This window comes from Nerophis lumbriciformis, linkage group LG27 (genome assembly GCF_033978685.3).
Source record: "Nerophis lumbriciformis linkage group LG27, RoL_Nlum_v2.1, whole genome shotgun sequence".
Taxonomy (NCBI): Eukaryota; Metazoa; Chordata; class Actinopteri; order Syngnathiformes; family Syngnathidae; genus Nerophis; species Nerophis lumbriciformis.
In genome coordinates this window covers 28,124,381-28,145,375 of record NC_084574.2, presented here as the reverse complement: position 1 = coordinate 28,145,375, position 20,995 = coordinate 28,124,381, and the positions used below count along the sequence as shown (strand labels likewise).

The window sequence follows — 20,995 nt, the reverse complement described above, 5'->3', positions numbered from 1 at the left end:
AGACAAACAAGCATTCACATTCACACACTAGGGCCAATTTAGTGTTGCCAATCGGTTTTGTTTTATTTTATCCACATAGTGTAACAAAGTCGCAAATATTATGTACTTATTTTTAAAGAAAAAAACGTTTTTTTGTGGGTGTTAAAGAACTAAAAACTGTGTATGACCAACTAGCACATGCAAATATCTCAAGGCTTCAAGATACATCCAGATTTTGAACCAAGATTATTTGATCTTTTTCAAGCACTTAATGACAAACTAACCTGAAAAGTAAAACATGCAAAAGGGTAACCAGGCCTCGGAAATTAGAATCAACACATAAATTATTGTATGTGTGTATGCAGAATTACTATTTGCCAGATCACTTGGCTCCAAGGCAAAATCAAATTCTTACCTCAGACTCAACCTCTCTGTCATCTAGAGGAGTCGGGGGCTTTTTTTGTGCTGGCTCGTTATGAGTAAAAAAGCCTGGACTCTTCATGGAAGGAGGGTTTGCTGTAGAAATAGAGGAGTAAAACTGAAGTACTTTTGTAACTTGTCATGTTGGCCGGTCCGAAATGTATTGGTGGTAGGAACGTATGGAAAACAATGCAGTAAATTTGGACAGATCAATCCTGATCCTTAGTATCGGATCGGACCATCACTAGTACAAACCTTGAGACTTGTTGTTGAAGAAGTTGTAGTACTGGGAGACATAGGTGATGATGCTGAGTTTGTCAGGAACCTTCATCGCTACCATGTCTTCTGGGTCCAACAGTGCTGGAATCCCCAGCTGCGTCTCAGCCACCTCAAAGGCCTATGGTGAAGCAAAAAAAGAAAACAGATTACAAGAAAGTCTTCCAAAACCAATCTGCTGGACATAAAGGAGTGTTTTGTTCCTCCGTGACAAGCAGTCCTACAAAATAAATTAGAGGCTAACTCCTGCTATATAACAACAGATCCTGGGCAGACACATTCTAATGACAAGATTATTTACCATGTGACAGCAGTCTAATTTTACCTACAAAGCACTATAAAAACATCCCAAAAACTTCATGAGAGCAAACAACAACTAATTTGGGACAAATGATAATCCACACCAGAACCTTATATTTTTGAGGCCAAGTATATAGAGGATGAGCTACAAGTTTTAGAAGCTGAGTGATAAGCACATCCAGCAAGTAGCACTATTGCTAAGTGCTAAACAAGAAATACAAACTACGAACATAATAAAACATAACTTACTGTGCAATTTCTGCTCTCAGTGGGATTCACACTGATGGGATTTTCATATCTTCCCGTTTATATGAAGAATTAAATATAATCTTCAGGCATGTAAAAAAAAAGAAGAAAAAAAAGGTAATTGCTAACAAACCTCTTTTCTTGTCTTTTTCGCTATCTCCGGGTCTAAGTTGAATGTAAAAGTTGACCAACTTCTGGGTTTATGGCCACAAACTTCTACTATACAAGTGAGAGGCTTTACCGACTCTGGCTCAGTATGTCAATACTGCATAAGAGAGTTACACCTGTGTGATCACGGCGCCACTAAAAGTAGTTCCTCAGCATTCACGCTTATAATAATATCTCTGACACTTGGTTAATATGCAGGTCACAACATGTAAATGGAGAATTGTTGACAGTTTTTGGATGTTTTAGAGGGCTTTATGTGTGCTACAGATGACTCCCATTAGATTAATTGTTAGCCATCTCATACTTGCCGTATATTACCAGTTAGAATGAATTACAAAAAGAAATATATATATTTTTGTCTTACATAGGGATTGTGAATGATAGGCAAAGTTCCAAAAAAGTGCAGTTCCCCTTTAAAAAGATGCACACTCCTTATTTGCAGTGTTAAATTACTTACTTGTGCTTAACCCTTAGGAATATAATGAACAATTTGTTGTCATTGATTAGTCAGCAGATTCTCTTGTGGTTCTTCAGCCAACGTCTTCAGTTTTTTGAAAGCCAAGGGCTAAAAAGGAGGTCGACAGCAATCCTGCCAAACTTTTACTCACACTAAAAATGAGCAGACTTTCTTTTCAGAGCTTAAATATACAATTGATTTACTGGCAAAAACTAAAATGTGTTTAAAATCTGTGCTTGTTTTCCTTATTAAAAAACAAACATGCTGTATTTAAAATTCTTTACAGTAATGCTCAGTTTGACAATCTTAGAAAGTTATTAAACAGTAGATGTGTTATTTTAGTTTGCAGATGTAGAACTACAATGCAATAATAGTGTTCCCCTTGCCATTTAGCAGTTGATTTACTGCGGTCTTAGTGCACTGCGGATTTTAGAGTGCCATTGAAGTTTCATGTTAAAATTACATTGGTTTTAGACTGTATGAAGTGTTTTAAGAACATAGGAAGTGTTTAGAAGTGTGTGTGAAAGCTGAATGTGGGCTTATACAGTCGTTAAGTGCATATAATAGTCATATAACTCAAAACAGTGTCCCTGCTTTGTGGAATTTCACTTCCCACAGGTGGTCTGCATCATAACCCCACTCTATACACTATATTTAAGTACAGTTTACCACTGCAATGTACAACTACATTATATCTATATTGTTAAATTAATAACACTTCCTCACCATTAATCATAACCAAGGGTTGCCCTAAAAAGACACAGTCATTGATGAGTAGTTTAATCAATGCCTGTAGATTAAAGCACAATCGTTACTAAATTATAATATTTGACTTAGAGGGCCTCTAATATGCAAAACCGACTTTTCTTACCCATTTGCACCTTTTTTGCTTATTTGGGATACCCATAAATCCCGAAAATCTGAATCCAAACACTTTGAAAGCGTGGCTGAGATATCAATGAAACACTTTAACTTCTTTACATAAAAACTTTTAGAATTTGAGATGATTGTGACATATTTTGCCATAGTTACATCAGCGGATATCTCCATATATGGTAGAGTTTACCCACAAGGCTTTTTGCGAGTTCGCCATTTTTATTCAGTTGTAGTCCAGCGTTGTAGTCAATGAGTTGCCTTTTTCCCTATCCTCTAGTGCAGTGGTCCCCAACCATTTTGTAGCTGCGGACCGGTCAACACTTGAAAATTTGCCCCACAGACCGGGAGGGGGCTGATGGGGTGTTATGGTATTTTTATTTATTTTTTTTGTCATAAAGAAATACAATCATGTGTGCTTACGGACTGTATCCCTGCAGACTGTATTGATCTATATTGATATACGGTATAATGTATATATTGTGTTTTTTGTGTTAATTTAATAAAAAAAAAAAAAAAAAAAAAAGTGTTATTTTTTTTAATTTCTTGTGCGGCCCGGTACCAATCGGTCCACGGACCGGTACCGGGCCGCGGCCCGGTGGTTGGGGACCACTGCTCTAGTGGGGCAGACTGACTTGTACATGCACGCTAAAATCCTCTGTGGTTGCCATTTGTAATAAAAATAGTGTACAATATAACTTATATCTGTCAGTAGAATCTACTTGAAAGCTCTAAAAACCACAACATGGCTGACAGGGTGGAAACAAAATCAAAGGGGGCTAGGCCTGGATGAGGGCTTTGGCATGTAAATAAGATTGCACACAAAATAGAGCATTCTGAAGAGACAGTCAGAAAAGCAGCTTGAAGATGGTCTGTAAAACAAAATCTATTCAAAATTCTGACCAAAGCACCACCATTACAAGGAATTATTTTAAATAGGGCTGTCAAACGATTAAAATATTTAATCGCCATTAATCACATTTTGTTCATAGTTAACTCAAAATTAATCATGATTAATCACAGATAGATATAATTCATGATTATTAAGTGTACCCTAGACATGAATTGTCGGGCAGCCGAGGCAACTCTTGTTCATTTATTGTGGGAATGTCAGAGAATAAAAGAGTTATGGTTGAAAACAACAAAAGAAGCAATCACATTCCTTAATATAAACATCCCAATGACACTGTAAACTTGTATTCTTGGGGATCTCTGTCAATTTAGTAACGTGTCATCAAAGAGTAAAAATGCAGTTCTTTCAATATGCATCATAACAAAAAGGGTAATATTAAAAAAATGGATAGATGTTGATAGTCCAACACATTCTGACTGGTATACACAAGCTATGGAGATGATATCAGTGGAAAAAAACTGCATTTAGTTTAGATAATAATGATTCATATATTGGAATATGGGATCCATTATTTAAATTTGTTTTAACTATTAAATGAACCAAAAATATTACTTATTTTATCTTTGTGGAAAAGATTGGACACAATATGTTGTCAAGTTTATGAGATGCGATGCAAGTGTAAGCCACTGTGACACTATTGTTCTTTTTTTTTATTTTTTTTTTATAAATGTCTGTAATGATCATGTCAATGAGGGATTTTTAATCACTGCTATGTTGAAATTGTTACTAATATTGATACTGTTGTTGATAATATTAATTTTTGTTTCACTACTTTTAGATTGTTCTGTGTCATGTTTGTGTGTCCTCTCAATTGCTCTGTTTATTGCTATTCTGAATGTTGCTGGGTCGGGTTTGGTTTTGGAATTGGATTGCATTATTATGGTATTGTTGTGTATTGCTTTGCTGGATTGATTAATTAATTTTTTTATTTTTTTTTTAATTAAAAAATAAATTTAAAAAAGTGTACCCCAGACAGATACTTTTCAAGTTTTCACACCATGAATGGACAATTAATTACAATTAATTAACTAATTTCATGAAATGTGTTTTAAACATTAAGCTCTTTTAAACAGCTCAGCACAAAAAGGGCAAACAGGTTTTTAATGACAATGAAAAAAAATGCCTGCTGTGTGTTGGTGTCTTTCCAGATTTTGTATTTTTTAGTAATACATAATTTGTATTCCCATGCTTTAGGAGAAATTGCATTCAGAGAAGGAGCTACTGTAGTCCATGTTAAGATACCAGTTTCATGCATTGAGAACACAAAATGTGGATTGTTACAATCATGCTTTTCTTGTCAAAGATGGTTGGTAAAATATTATTTTTTTTACCTGAATACATGCTTCTGATATTCTGTACATTACATGTTCTACAAGTTAATGGTCTACATATTGCTGCATGGCGATTATTTAACCTTCTCTATTAATTAATAAAATGAAATATTCAGCCTCTTAATCATTATGTAATTGAGAACTCAACCAGAACATGTTACATAAGAATTGACAAAATATTTCAGACAGCCAGAAACCTGTAATCGAAACGCGGAAGTGAAATGACACCCACCTCTGAACAACGCGCGCAGCTGGCATTTACTGCAGTGATGTCGTCCCACGGCAAAAAATATCCCTTTCTTGTCAGGAGAACAATTTGCTACGGCTTTGAACCTGTAACAAGTGAACTGCAGCCCAATTTCCCCCGCTACATTTATATTTAACGCGCTATCGCATTAACTTTGACAGCTCTAGTTTTAAATGTAGGAAACAAATCATAATATAGCCTCTTTAATATCATCATCAAAAATACAAAACAAGGCTCTAAAACTAACTCACCAGTCGGTTGTTCTCATAGACGTCATCTTTTGACAGCGAACCAAAGTCTCTGCAACAACACAAAAAAAGGAGTTTGTAAAAAAGTGATCACATTTCAGGAAAACATTGGGTAAAATAAATTAATTATGGTAGCTATACTGTATGTGACTCGCTGACCTATCAAAAATCTATTGTCCAAATATGCATATAGTACTGTAGTCATAAAGATTCTCAGCTGTGACACCAGACAAACCCCAAAAAACATCTCAGCTATTTATATTGAGGGGGAAACCTAATAGGACCAAATTAAAGAAGTGGCAGCACAAAACAGTCATGATGATTAAAAGCTTTGAAGGTGCCTGAGTTGAGGAACTGTCGCCAGGCTCACACCAGTAAACATCCTGCAGCAAAACTGGAAAATATCTGTGGTGTTTCAGGTTGAAAATGTGTTTGTTTGCAAGTCTGCAAAGGTATGTTGGAAACGGTCCAGGTGTTTGAATAGCACTGCAGCGGGAAAAACACCTAGAGCGAAAGGACTTGCAGATGATGTGGAAACCCCCCCTCACCCGACAAACAAGTGACCCGTGTTCTCTCTAATCTGGTTCCCATGCTCGTAAACACAATGAGCAGCAGCTCGAACTTAATGGCTGGTCTTGCTGGGTCCTGTTCAGTCACTCATCCAACAGAGGATAATTTTAGAGTGTCACTGAGCTGACACACCATCAGATGATGAATAGTGAAGAGTCTACCATGATTGTGTTTCAGTCCATGATTTATTTTTGGGCAAGAAGACAACTGTGAAAAGGAGACTGAGTACAGTATTTGTGTGTTATACTGTACACATTGAATACGATTCAATAAGAAAAGAAAAACTTTGAACTTTGAAAATTGTGAAAACAATGTCGTGGTAGGTTACGCTGTTTACAAAAAGTTAAAAACATACACTTGAAACTCTGCCAAATATATTTCACTCCAGTCCTGAAAATGCCAGCATTGTGCATATCAAAATGATTAACAGCTACCAAACTAAAAGAAGAATACTTACGTTCTGTCTTTCTTATAGATTTGGAGTTTTCATGATGGCAAAAAAATACTATTCAGATCCTGCACTAAAATGTAAGTTTCTTCCTACTATAAATGCAACATTTTTGTTTTTGCTCCCATTTTTCATGAGTTAAACTCAAAGATTTTAAACTTTTACTATATACACAAAATACCTATTCCTCTCAAATATTGCTCACAAATCTCTGTTAGTGAGCATTTCTTTTTTGCCAATATAATCCATCCCACCTCACAGGTGTGGCATATTAAGATGCTAATTAAACTGCATGATTATTGCACAAGTGTGCCTTAGGCTGCCCACAATAAAAGACCACGCTGAAATGTGCAGTTTGATCACACAGTACAATGCCACAGATGTCGCAAGTTTTGAGGGAGCGTGCTTTTGGCATGCTGACTGCAGGAATGTCCACCAGAGATGTTGCCCCTGAAATGAATGTTAATTTATCTACCATAAGCAGTCTTTAAAGGTGTTTCAGAAAATTTGGCAGTACATCCAACCGGCCTCACAACCGCAGACCAGGTGTAACACACCAGCACAGGACCTCCTCATCCAACAGGTGTACCTCCATGATCATCTGAGACCATCCACCTGGACAGCTGCTGCAAGAACTGGTTTTACATAACCAAATAATTTCTGCACAAACTGTGAGAAACCGTCTCAAGGAAGCTCATCTGCATGCTCGTTGTTGTCCTCATCAGGGTCTCGACCTGACTGCAGTTTGACCGTCTTGGGAGGGCAAATGCTCACATTCAATGATGTCTGGCATGTTGGAGAGGTGTTCTCTTCACAGATGAATCCCGGTTTTCACTGTTCAGGGCAGATAGCAGACAGCTTGTGGCGTCATGTGAGAGAGCAGTTTGCTGATGTCAACGTTGTGAATAAATTGGCCCATGGTGGGGGTGGGGCCCAATGTTGTGCCATTCACCCGAGACCATTACCTCATGTTGCAGCATGACAATGCGCGGACCCATGTTGCAAGGATCTGTACACAATTCCTGAATGCTGAAAACATCTCAGTTCCATTGAGCATGTTTGAGATGCTGTGGATCGGCGTATACGACAGCGTGTTCAAGTTCCTGACAATATCCAGCAACTTCGCACAGCCATTGAAAAGGAGTGGACCAACATTCCACAGGCCACAATCAACAATCTGATTAACTCTATGCGAAGGTGATGTGTTGCACTGCGTGAAGCAAATGGTTGACACACCGGATACTGACTGCTTTTCTGACCCCGAGTGGCTTTTTATGGTGAGCATCCTAAAGCACACCTGTGCAATAATCATGCTGTTTATTCAGCATCTTGATATGCCACACCTATGAGGTGTGATGAATTATGTTGGAAAATAAGAAGTGCTCACTAACACAGATTTAGACAGATTTGTGAACAATATTTGAGAGCAATAGGTCTTTTGTGTGTATAGTAAACATTCTAGATCTTTGAGTTTAACTCATGAAAAATTGGAGCAAAAACCAAAGTGTTGCATTTATATTTTTGTTCAGTATAAGTTTAAACCACACACTACCATGACGCTTCCTGAATGTTGTACGTTTATTGATATCCTGGAATCTATCTATTTGCTAGATGTCCCCATCAGTACAATTTTATGTTTTATCATTGCAGCTACATTGAAAAAAAAGCAGTATGAAGCAAAATATTAAAGTGCATCCAACTTTGAGTGTGCTATCATAATACTTTCGCAAATTGAACAACATGAGTGACTGTGCATCAGTGAGATATTCTGTATTTCCAGGAGAATGCACTGGCTACAGAGCATCACTACAATTACTGGGTCCCATATTAGAGAACTAAATACAGTTTGACAGGCAGAGGAATTGGCTGCAGATTAGCCCGATGGACTGTCTGTCTGAATCAGAGCGGACTGGACTGTCTGGTTGACTGCAGTTACTGTACACACTGGGGGCGAAACAGGAAGGCATGCTGGGAAACAAATTGAAACGAGAAGAGCTGAAACGCTAACAACTGAGGGTTTATCCACGGCACTACTTGCAGCAGTTCAGATATTTTCCCATTAATTTATTGTCATCCTTAATGGGGTATATGTATGATAAATTAAAGGGGCTATGTTATTTAGGCTGACCATATTCTGAAATCCCAAAAAGAGGACACATATACGCGTGCCAAAGCGGGCAGCACACCAAGACCGGGACTAGGTGAAAATGTGCCAATGATACTCAAACTTGCTTTATAAATAATATATTTATTTAAATAAAGATTTTTTTTCTCCTCTGTTGACAGCAGTGTTGGCACTAGGAATTTTCAAAATGGGGTCCCACAGTAAATTTTTGGGGTCCCACTTTTTTGTAAGCGTTTTGAAAATAAATTATAAACGTTTGCATTATCCTGTTATATCTCACATTCTATATTGTGTTTTGGAAAAAGGTTGTCATAAACGTTACTTAATTCATTAAAAAAAATAATAAAAAAAGAAAACACATTTGTATACATATGTAAATGTATTCAGTTATAAACATTCATTCACTTCCTTCCTTCCTTCATGGATCTGAACTTTACCACTGCTGGTAGTTTTTTCTATTTTTTTCTTATTTAATAAGTTGTAGGTGTATTTATTTCAGTATAAAAGTGTAAAAAGTGTTTTGCTTCGGTCATGAAATGATGATAATGGTGTGCCAGGACATACATACATTTTATATTTAACGCTTAAATCTCTGGAGTCTACATCAACTTCAGATCTATCCCTCATTTCAAAATGTGTTAGTTTGTTTTATGTTGTTTTTTTTTGTTTTCCGTCCTTTTTTGTTAAACAAAACCATGTTTTTAATGGCAAACACACAAAATATGCAAAATCTTCCACCAAAAATATTTTTCAAAGTGGAATATTTGATGTGAAGTAATGGGAACCTTCGATAGGTCAATAATTCATAATAACTTTGATTTTGATTCAATATTATGTTTTGAGCAATGACAGTTTGGAAAAAAAACCAACTGCTTTTTTTGTATTAGTCAACATTGCAACTTTTTCTAAATTACCTTTCACCTTTAAGCTTTTTTATTTCACTTTTGTTATGTTTTTGTTTATTTTAATAGTATTTTTAGAATGTGCCGTGGGCCTTTAAAATATTAGCTGTGGGCCACAAATGGCCTCCGGGACACACTTTTGAATCCCCTGCTATAGATAGTAAAAAATGTAATCTGATAAATCTATCGATAAAAAGCAGAGCCTGGCGACGCATGCACGTTTATCATAACTCTCTCGCTCTCTCTGTCTCTGCCCCTCCCTCACGAATGCTGCTGGTGCGCACACCTTCACAATTTGTTTTGTTTTAAACCCCTTCTTAAACCTGAACGTACATTGAAAATACACGCAACCCTAACTCAAAATGCCGGACAGTTGAGGCATTTAAGAAACTCTGCCCGGACAGGCAAGGAAGAGGACATGTCCGGGGAAAAGAGGACGTATGGTCAGTCTATGTTATTAGGTATTCAGTATAGTGGCTACATGTTATCATGTTTGTCTACCTACTTGAAGCAGCTATGTACATCTATGTAAGAATATAGTATTATACATGGTAGCACATTGCAATATTACGACATATATATTGTACTGCAACATAAAAATGTATATTGTGCGATGTAACGTAACTAAGTTTATATCATAATTTTAACATCAGGGCTGTGGCTAATGTAACTGCAACAACACTGCTACTTTGTAGGCGCATTTTTATGTCACTTGAAATAATTTTATGGCGATAGCTGACAGGACCTTGGATACCAACAATGTCGAAGATTCCGAAAGTACAAAAGAAGCTAAACCCAAAAAACCAAAAGAGGAACTGGTGCCATAAAGAGGAAAGAGGATGTTTAAAAAACAACATCAACTAACAACGGTAGGTTAATTTGCAAATCATTTTCGCCAACAGATCATCGCTTTGCGATTTTAACATATCTATTATTTTCTATCGGTTGAAAACACACAATTAAGAACAGTGCAGAAATAGTTTTAAAATGCAACAACATACTGACGTTACTTAAAAACCATGACGTGATGAAAAGAAAAATAAACCAAACTGGTCTTACCGAGCTGTTGTCCAAAAGCATCGTCTATTATAAACAGTCCTGCAGACACTGAGAATATACAGATTCTATATCTAAATTCATGTGTTGACATGGCCTAGGCATACACTGTCGAAAAGAAGGGCTAGCACTAACAATATTTTTTGTTTCTGAATTGTCTTGTTAAAGTACCAGTACAATGGAAAAACAAGTTGCCTCTATATTGAAGCTATTATCATGTTCATCTGATTTATAACACCAAAAGACTTACAAAGTTTGCGAGGAAATAGATATCATCAAAATAGTATCAAACCCACAGGGATTCCCAAGACGTTTTGAGAGATAATGAACAAGCAAGTCACGTAATCCGGGACGTAGAGACGGGTACCACAGATCACTTTCCCATCAAGAACAATGCAAATCATGCAGACTTTGTGGGTGCCAACAATGATTACTTTGGTAAAAATGATGATCCTGAACCCTATATTTTTATTCCTGAATATAAGGAGGGTGAGCTACAAGTTTTAGAAGTTGTGTGCTAAACAGATCCAGCTTTAGTGAAACCCTATAGCATCCCGTAGCAGTATTGCTAAGTGCTAAACAAGAAATACAAACTACAGCATGATTGCTTACTGTACAATGTTTGCACTCACTGCGATGACGACTGATGGAATCTTCACACCTTCCTGTTTTGATGAAGAATTAACCATTACCCACATGAAAGGTTTAAAGGAAAAATTGCTGCCTGCAAACACTGTCTTCATTTGTGTGTCTGTCTCCATCTCGGGGTATAAATTGAATGTCATAGATGAACAACTTCTAAATGTATGGCTTAATCCTCTTATTTTCCAGATGAGAGGCATGATTTATAATCTACAATAACTTTGACGAGCCGAGACGCGATGCAGCAGTGGTAGCAGCAGGACATTGGCCAGCTCTCAGTACAGCAGCAGAGGGCTAGTTAGCTACCTGTTATCAATGCGCCGCTAAAAAATAGTTTGTCTGTATGTGCGCTTATAATACCAACATTGCTAATATTTGGTTAATATTCAGGTCACGATATGTAAATAAGAGTATTGTTAGCGGGTGTTAGATGGTTATTTATAAGGCTTTGTGGGCGGAACAGAGAGCTCCCATTGACTCAATTGTGAGCAGACTATGTGTTTAGACTTAGAATTAGACAAACTTTAATGATCCACAAGGGAAATTGTTCAACACAGTAGCTCAGTTACAATGATGGAAAGTGTAAGGATGGAAAGGACAATGCAGGTATAAATAGACTAAATATAGCGATATAAAATCTAACATATATCCGAATATATACATACATTCATTACTTATGACTTAGAATGCATAAAAATGGAAAAACATATGTGTTCATGTCTTATATAGGGATTGTGAATGCTACACAGCGCATCACTTTATAATTTTTGCATATTTCCAGTTTGACTGATCAACTGATATGGTCAGAGTGCAGAAGCGTTCCCATCCTGACGTCATCTGACCCCAAATCTACGGAAATTGCCGAAGACATTTGTAGCGGAATATTCAAAATGTCCGTCTGACATTGTGGCATTTTGTGATGTTTTGACAGTATTTTCACATATTTTGCGCCGGATTGTAAAATTGGATATGGTTTAATTGATACAATGAAACATAATTAAGTATATAAAGTCAACTTGTTTTTCCATTCTACTGGAACTTTAAATCCTTTGGTTTTTGCCCTTAAAGTCCTCCTTTGTCCAAGTAATTATTCCCTGAGTTTGTAAACATGAACAGAAACGACAACAAAATTGAGAAAATAAAAATAAATATATAATTACTGTGACGTATGGACTGTGACAATGCGGACACACCAACAGTTGTTGTATTGTCGTCTCTCCAGACTCTTATTAATCTACTTTTTAATTTCCTGTTAATAGTTGCTTACTTTCTGCTGCAACACAGTTGCATCTGGGTTTTCATAAGTGTTGTTTTAAGCTAATACTAATACTTCAGAAACTAGAAAATGCAGTTCATTTTCCGTGGAGGTGATTATTATTAATCTAAGGGAGTGGCTCCACACGCTGTGTATGGAGTGCCAGCCAGACAGAATGTCAGTGTCTGAACCACCAGCAAATCCCAAATTGTTTGTATTAAATGTTCACTTTATATGCAGGTATATATTTTATTTTATTTTATAAGGAGTACCTTTCAGACAAGATAGTAATGCACTGTGTGATAACTGCAAAGTTTAAAGTTATTTCCCTCTATTTTTACAAAAATGTCACTTATTTTCAAAAGAAAATGTTTAGCGCTGCAACTAACAACTAATTTGATAATCAATTAATATGTCGATTATTACTTCGATTGATCGATTAATAATCGGAAAAAAGAGACAAACTACATTTTTATCCTTTCCAGTATTTTATTGAAAAAAACAGCTTACTGGCACCATACTTATTTTGATTGTTGTTTCTCAGCTGTTTGTAAATGTTGCAGTTTATAAATAAAGGTTTATAAAAAAAATAAAAAATAAAAATAAAAAAAGTAGCCTCTGCGCATGCGCATAGCATAGATCCAACAAATCGATGACTAAATTAATCGCCAACTATTTTTATAATCAATTTTAATAGATTAGTTTTTTGCAGCCCTAGAAATGTTGACAGGTAAGCCCCTCACACCATCCATAACAAAGATATGCATATGCGCCATGGCCAATTATGCAAATCATCTTGTAAAGACACACACATAGTCCATTCTGCAGATGATTCAGGGATTATAATGCAGAAAATGTGTGTCGCTACAACTGTAATATTTCTTCATTTTAACGTGAATATTAAAGAGCATGACATTACAAGCAATTTCCTTCCCAAACCCTTTCAAAATAATTCTGCCATATTTTGTTGATTTTAGATTAGGGCTGGACGATTAAGGCAAAAATAATAATCAGTATTACTTTGATTGATATTGAAATCTTTATTATTAATTAATTTGAAAACATTTGTATTGCCAAAACTCAACTTTAAATATAATTTAAAATAACTGGATATAAATTAGTAATGAATAAACAAGTAAAATAATAAAAATATTAACAACAATACATTTAAATAATGAAGAATATGAAAACAAACTAAAATGCAGTTTTTCTGTTTGAATTTTTTTAATTCAGTTTTTTGCCTTTTACACTTGTTTTACCACCATAGTCTTTTTGTGTCATTAATAAAATGTTTATTATTAAATACAAAAATCTTCACATTTATTGGTGGAATACATCTTTGGACAATGTTGACCAGTATTGTAAGTCAAAGCATAATAATTTTGTAAACGTAGAAATAAGTGCTTTATGTATTACACTTGTGTGAGGTACTTTTTTTGAAACCTTTATTTTGTTAGTGCACTCAGACTGGATGTTGCGTTCAGCGCTGTTATTGAAAAGGGGAGACGTGTGCTGTTGTAAAGAGACGACTTGAGGGTGTTAGAATAAAGAAGGACCCTTTCAAGTTGCGACAGCTGTCCTGTTTGTACATTGATCTTACATGGATAATGTCGTTCACAACAACACCAGCCGATGATGTGTTGTGGGTGTATGGATTGTTCTTGCTAGTTTTAGTTTCATAGTTAAGTCCCCGTTTAAAGTGGCCGTCTTGAAACTGTTCAGTTCAGAACGAGGTAGCAACCATGGTCAAATCCCAAACTTCTAGTAGATGTGGTCTTTTTTTCCATTAATACGCTCATTCATCCGTTTCAACGTTACAGGAATTTACTTGCATGTTGCATCATGTTTTTTTTTCTCAAATTATAGTACCGGTATTTTTAGGATCGTGAGAAGCCAAAATCGAAATCAAGATTAAAATTTGATTGTCTAGCCCTACTTTAGATTCTTAAACATCCATCCATCCATTTTCTACCGCTTGTCCCTTTTGGGGTCGCGGGGGGTGCTGGAGCCTATCTCAGCTGCATTCGAGCGGAAGGCGGGGTACACCCTGGACAAGTCGCCACCTCATCACAGGATTCTTAAACAACTTATCAAATTTGTTAAAAAAAAATTAAGCTAATGATCAAATGCTGCGACAATTATGTAATAATATAGAGAGGTGACTAAACATTAACAGTATATGGTTTGACAGATACCACTGGCCCACATTGCTTGTTAAGGCCTGAAATTAGATTAAATGGCTTTATTGTCATTGTAAAAAGACGTAACATGGACATGTTCCTACCTTGTTGGCATCATTCACTTCCCATGCATACAAAATAAATGAAAACAAGTTTGAAAGCTCTTTCTAAAACAACTTTCACCTTGAATACACTCAAGCTAATATTCACAGGATGATAACTGTTGATACAATATAGCATAAACCAGTGGTTCCCAAACTTTTTTGCCATGCCCTCCTTATGGCACATAAAAAAAGTGCTTTCGGTGCCCCCAAAATATACGCTGCGTGTGTGTACAAAAAATACAGTGTGAAAATAATCTGACAATAACGTATACTTTTTATTTAAATATATGAGTTAAAAACTTAATTTATCTTGTATTTGCCAAAAACAGAAACAGAATACCAACATCTATGTTTTAAGGTTAAACTTAACAAAAATGGATCAAGACTCAGTGGTCATCAACATTTTTGAGCCCAAGCTTTCCAGTTTTAAGGTTGAAAAAGTGATACATAATTAAAGCAAGTTTTACAGTATTGTGAGTTATTAATAACGTTTCATATTTTTCGCTTAATGCCTTCCTTCTTCATCTGTAAACCAAATGATTCACCGTCCTTCTAAATTAAAAAGTTACAAGTTGTTCTTCAAACAGTGACCTCCACTCTAATAAAACATGGTACGTCTACTTGAACAGATAAATGGCAGTTGTTACACTCGCAGTGATTATAAATACATCTTTACCATACCATCTGATACAATCATTTGAACTTGCAGTAGACAACTTGACCATAAAACACACTATTCGCACAGCAACTTTGGCTTCTGAAAGGCTTTAGTTTTTTTGGGGAGTTAAAAAGAAAGTGCAGCTATTTTCAGAGCTGCTAAACATTTCAAACAAGTAACCTTTCCAAAACAACAGTAATTTGCAAATTTTGGATTGAAATGTAAACCAGGGTGTGATACTGTGAATAATCCAAGTGGTCACTGGTTAGTTTTAGTGGTTAAGTAGTTACATTCCATTTAAGTGAGCAGGTCAAATCGGCACATCACTGCTGACAAGAAAGGCTCGAATGATTAATGGTTGGGGCCATCTTGACTCACGCCTTGTCATCTGCTCCAGCAATGCAAAATGTCTGATGGGGAAAAGTGTCTATTATCACAAATCCATGTAACACTCTTGGAATTGTGTTCTTCTTTTTTAAAAGCTGAGGAGTGATGTGTTGTTCCAGACACAGGGCTTGTCTGACTGTGTTAAGTACAGTACACTGAGCTTTCTCCCAATGTGGCACTGGTGTGTAAGATAATGGATGTGACATACACATTCACATATCAAAAACACAACACGGTAAAAAGTTGTGAATGGTGAGATTAAAAGAAAATATCGGTTGTGATGTGGATAGAAATAACTTTGGTCTTAAAAGAGGACTGCACTTTTTTATTTTATTTTGCCTATCGTTCACAATCATTATGAAAGACATGACAACAGATGTATTATTTTCAATACATTCTAAAGAGTTGATAAATGCGATCAAAAGTCCGCTCACACTGCAGCCTATGGGAGCCACACTTTTCTGCCTATCACAACCTTAAAAAAACATCCAAACACCTCCATTAATGTTTTATACACATACTGTAAGTATATGTGTAATGTAGTAACAGGCACATTTATTATAACATTTAATATTTACATTTTAAGAATAAGCAGCGCATTATTTTAAAAAACACATCACGACGTTTGCTTTTTGTAACAACATCACTGATTACTGCTCACTGCAGACTTCATGAGAGCCAACGACCATAAAACATAATTTACTGTACAAGGTCTGCTGTCATTAGTAGAGGTGGGAATCGTTGGGCACCTCCCGATTTGATTACGATTACGATTCAAGAGCTATGATTAATAATAGCTTTCTATATAGAAGTAACTTGTTTTTCCACTCTACTGGTACTTGAAACCAGCGTGCTGGCGCAAGCATGGTATGGAGACAGCCAAATCACATGATAAAATAATTACTCATTCGTGTTTGCATATTGTGGACATGTACCAAGTTATATGGCAATCTAAAACATTTGAAACAGTAGCCTTTAGGCATATCTTGGTAAAATGTCTCCTCTGTAGTATTTGTCTGTATTTTCACCTTAAACTCAAAAAACCTTTTGTCCCACACGCCATCAGACTGTACAACTCCTCTATCTCAATTCTGCACACTGCTGCTAGAATTTGAATTTTCCAGAGGGAACTCTCCTAAAGGAATCAATAAAAGTACTATCTATCTATCTATCTACCAGTATAACCATTGCTAACTTACTTTAAGCTAAAAAGGATGCGGCTGACACAACGTAGGTGACAGCGGAACAAGTTGCGGCAAAGCATCGAATTCCGGAACACAAACATGGCAGCCCAGGCAAAGGTATTTATTCAGAAACAAATAAATACAAGAGATGGATCAAGGAAGCTATGAAAATTAGGAAACGATTCCGCACATCTGGCACGCTGTCCTTTATCTGTGACACCAGAGTGGAGAACAGAATACAGATATGGCCGGGTCGAGGACCTTTTTTAGCAGGTAAATATACTGTTAAAATGTTGGTTACTCTAGTTGTATTACTTGAATGTTGAAAATCCATCCATCCATCCATTTTTTACCGCTTGTCCCTTTTGGGGTCGCGGGGGGTGCTGGAGCCTATCTCAGCTGCATTCGGGCGGAAAGCGGGGTACACCCTGGACAAGTCGCCACCTCATCACAGGGCCAACACAGAGACAGACAACATTCACACATGTGAGCATAAAATGTTTCCTCTTGTTAACGCAAAACTGAAGTGTTAGTTGCACTTTGTTCAAATAAGATGTGAATGCATTGGCCATTAATTGTCGTTTACTTGCTTGTTTGTATCCATAATTCATTTATACCTAATTTCCGTACAAAAAAATAACAGGAATATAGGAAACTTCATCTGTTCTGTCCTGATTCCAGTATTTATTTCAAAGTCGCACTGCTTGATTTTTATTTTTGGCTAATAAGTTACTGAATCGATTTCACCTCACTAAACTTGTTTGGATCGTATCGTTCTAAAAAATAATATCGTCCCTGAACGTATCGGCAACCACAAATTTTAAATCTAATCTAATAGTTGTTAATCCGGTTTAGTGGCTGCAGGATTAGGTCCCTGTTTTTTTTGCAGATGATGTGGTCCTGATGGCTTCATCTGGCCAGGATCTTCAGCTCTCACTGGATCGGTTCACAGCCGAGTGTGAAGCAACTGGGATGAGAATCAGCACCTCCAAGGTTCTCGCCTGGAAAAGGGAGTGCCATCTCCGGGTTTGGGAGGAGACCCTGCCCCATGTGGAGGAGTTCAAGTGCCTCGGAGTCTTGTTCGCGAGTGAGGGAAGAGTGGATCGTGAGATTGAGAGGCGGATTGGTGCGGCGTCTTCAGTAATGCGGACGCTGTATCGATCCGTTGTGGTGAAGAAGGAGCTGAGTCAGAAGGCAAAGCTTTCAATTTACCGGTCGATCTACGTTCCCATCCTCACCTATGGTCATGAACTTTGGGTTATGACCGAAAGGACAAGATCACGGGTACAAGCGGCCGAAATAAGTTTCCGATCTAACAAAGATCTTAACTCATTCTCTTTCTATGCCACATCAATATGGAATGCACTCCCAACAGGCGTAAAAGAAAGGGCATCTCTATCCTCCTTCAAAACCGCACTAAAAGAACACCTCCAGGCAACTTCAACCCTAAACTAACACCCTCCCTTCCTCATCATACCTCTTCGGATTGTAAATAATCAAATGTAGACACTTTTTCTTATACTTTCTGATCTCTCTCTCTGTGTCCACTACTTGCTGTACATATCCTACACTGTTCCAATGTCCATTTCTCTGAGGATGCAATTGTTGATGACTGAAGTGTTGATACCAACCAAACCTAACCCCCCCCCCTCCATATCCCACACCCCGGATTGTAAATAATGTAAATAATTCAATGTATATACTCTGATGATTATCTTGTGTGATGACTGTATAATGAAAATAGTATATATCTGTATCATGAATCAATTTAAGTGGACCCCGACTTAAACAAGTTGACAAACTTATTCGGGTGTTACCATTTAGTGGTCAATTGTAAGGAATATGTACTTCACTGTGCAACCTACTAATAAAAGTTTCAATCAATCAATCAATCCTCCGTCGGATGGCGGGGCTCTCCCTTAGAGATAGGGTGAGAAGCTCTGCCATCCGTATGGTGCACTAACTGTAAAACAATCAAATGCAGATATTTTTCTTATGCCTTCTGATCTCTCTCTCTCTGTCCACTACTTGCTGTACATAACCTTCCAAGTCAGACCTACACTGTTTCAATATCCATTTCTCTGTTCTCAATTGTTGATGACTGATGATAACAACCAAACCTAACCCCCCCCCTCCCCCCCACCCCGAATTGTAAATAATGTAAATAATTCAATGTATACACCCTGATGATTATCTTGTGTGATGACTGTATTATGATGATAGTATAAATGATAGTATATATCTGTATCATGAATCAATTTAAGTGGACCCCGACTTAAACAAGTTGAAAAACCTATTCGGGTGTTACCATTTAGTGGTCAATTGTACGGAATATGTACTTCACTGTGCAACCTACTAATAAAAGTCTCAATCAATCAATCAATCAAGTGTATCTTATGTTGATGTATTAATAATAATAAACAAAAAAACTGTCCGTGTTGTCTGTTACACTCAACCTTGCAAATGAACACAGTTGTCAGTATCCATCCATCCATCCATCCATCCATTTTTTACCGCTTTTTCCTTTTGGGGTCGCGGGGGGTCGCTGGAACCTATCTCAGCTGCATTCGGCGTGGCGAAGTTGGTAGAGTGGCCGTGCCAGCAATCTGAGGGTTACTAGTTCAATCCCCACCTTCTACCATCCTAGTCACGTCCGTTGTGTCCTTGAGCAAGACACTTCACCCTTGCTCCTGATGGGTCCTGGTCAGCGCCTTGCATGGCAGCTCCCGCCATCAGTGTGTGAATGTGTGTGTGAATGGGTGAATGTGGAAATAGTGTCAAAGCGCTTTGAGTTCCTTAAAAGGGTAGAAAAGCGCTATACAAGTATAACCCATTTACCATTCGGGCGGTAGGCGGGGTACACCCTGAACAATTCGCCACCTCAGATAGACAGACAACATTCACACACACTAGGGCCAATTTAGTGTTGCCAATCAACTTATCCCCAGGTGCATGTCTTTGGAAGTGGGAGGAAGCCGGAGTACCCGGAGGGAACCCACGCAGTCACGGGGAGAACATGCAAACTCCACACAGAAAGATCCCGAGCCTGGGATTGAACCCCAGACTACTCAGGACCTTCGTATTGTGAGGCAGACGCACTAACCCCTCTTCCACCGTATGTTGATGTATTAATAATAATAAACAAACAAAAAACTGTCTGTGTTGTCTGTTCCATTCAACCTTGCAAATGAACACAGTTGTCAGTATCATCTTCCATCAATCACAACAACATTAGCACAGCAATATGAGACTTAAGAGTTACAGTACTTACATCAACTCCGGCCTGTAGCGATGTATTATGGCACAGAACGCCAAGCCGTCCCGGAAAGACCTTGACATGTCCCTAATTTCCACATCTTGGTAATTTTCGCACTGGATCCTACACCACTCCTGTAGAGCCTTCAGCGACCCCATCATCACTTCACGTCGGCGAGGACCCCACGTCACTTTTCAACCACGTACTAACACGACGCTTCGCGAGCTAGCCAAATATTAGCCAACTTTTTCTGGGTATAAACTTCTTCGCGGTCCCATGTGCTATCTCCCCGGGGTCAGTCGGACAAGAACGATATCTGTAAGCGGAACTTTGACCAGAGACATCAGCTGGAAAACCACAGCGTTGCTAATTACAGGCTTGCCTCTAAAGTTCTTAGAGAAGCCAACTTTGCTAGCAAGCTAGCTGCGTACTACTTTGCTTCTTTAAAAAATGACTTTTTATGTTGTTCTGTGTCGGGGTGGAAAATAATAACCCTGCTTCCATCCACGCAAAGGTAGCAGCACCCTCCCGGTTTGAGGTGTGGACCGCAACACGTCTGTGTCACTGCTTGGCAGGCAGGATACACAGACAGGTATGTTGTAATCCACGCGATATACGCCGTTAAAACCCAAAATCCCAGCCGACCAACACAGCTTCCATCTTGGAGCGTCGTCCTGCGTCCACGCCTGTAACCTCCACAATGTCACGCTGTCGATTTTGATTCCCGCGACCCAACCGTGGCGCTCCAGAGGCAATACTTGAGAACTCAC

General features: G+C 37.7%; 1 protein-coding gene across 1 annotated transcript in view; it reads right to left on the bottom strand.

Annotated features, from left to right (window-relative positions):
* Positions 1-20,995, bottom strand: part of micall1a (MICAL-like 1a) — a 31,212-nt gene extending 10,217 nt beyond the window's left edge. Inside the window, exons 1-4 of the mRNA XM_061988236.1 lie at positions 20,241-20,995; positions 5,462-5,510; positions 655-796; positions 395-495 (exon numbers count right to left, since the gene is read on the bottom strand). Coding sequence (XP_061844220.1) covers positions 395-495; positions 655-796; positions 5,462-5,510; positions 20,241-20,386 — 438 coding nt within the window. The 5' untranslated portion in view covers positions 20,387-20,995. The remainder of the gene's footprint in view (positions 1-394; positions 496-654; positions 797-5,461; positions 5,511-20,240) is intronic.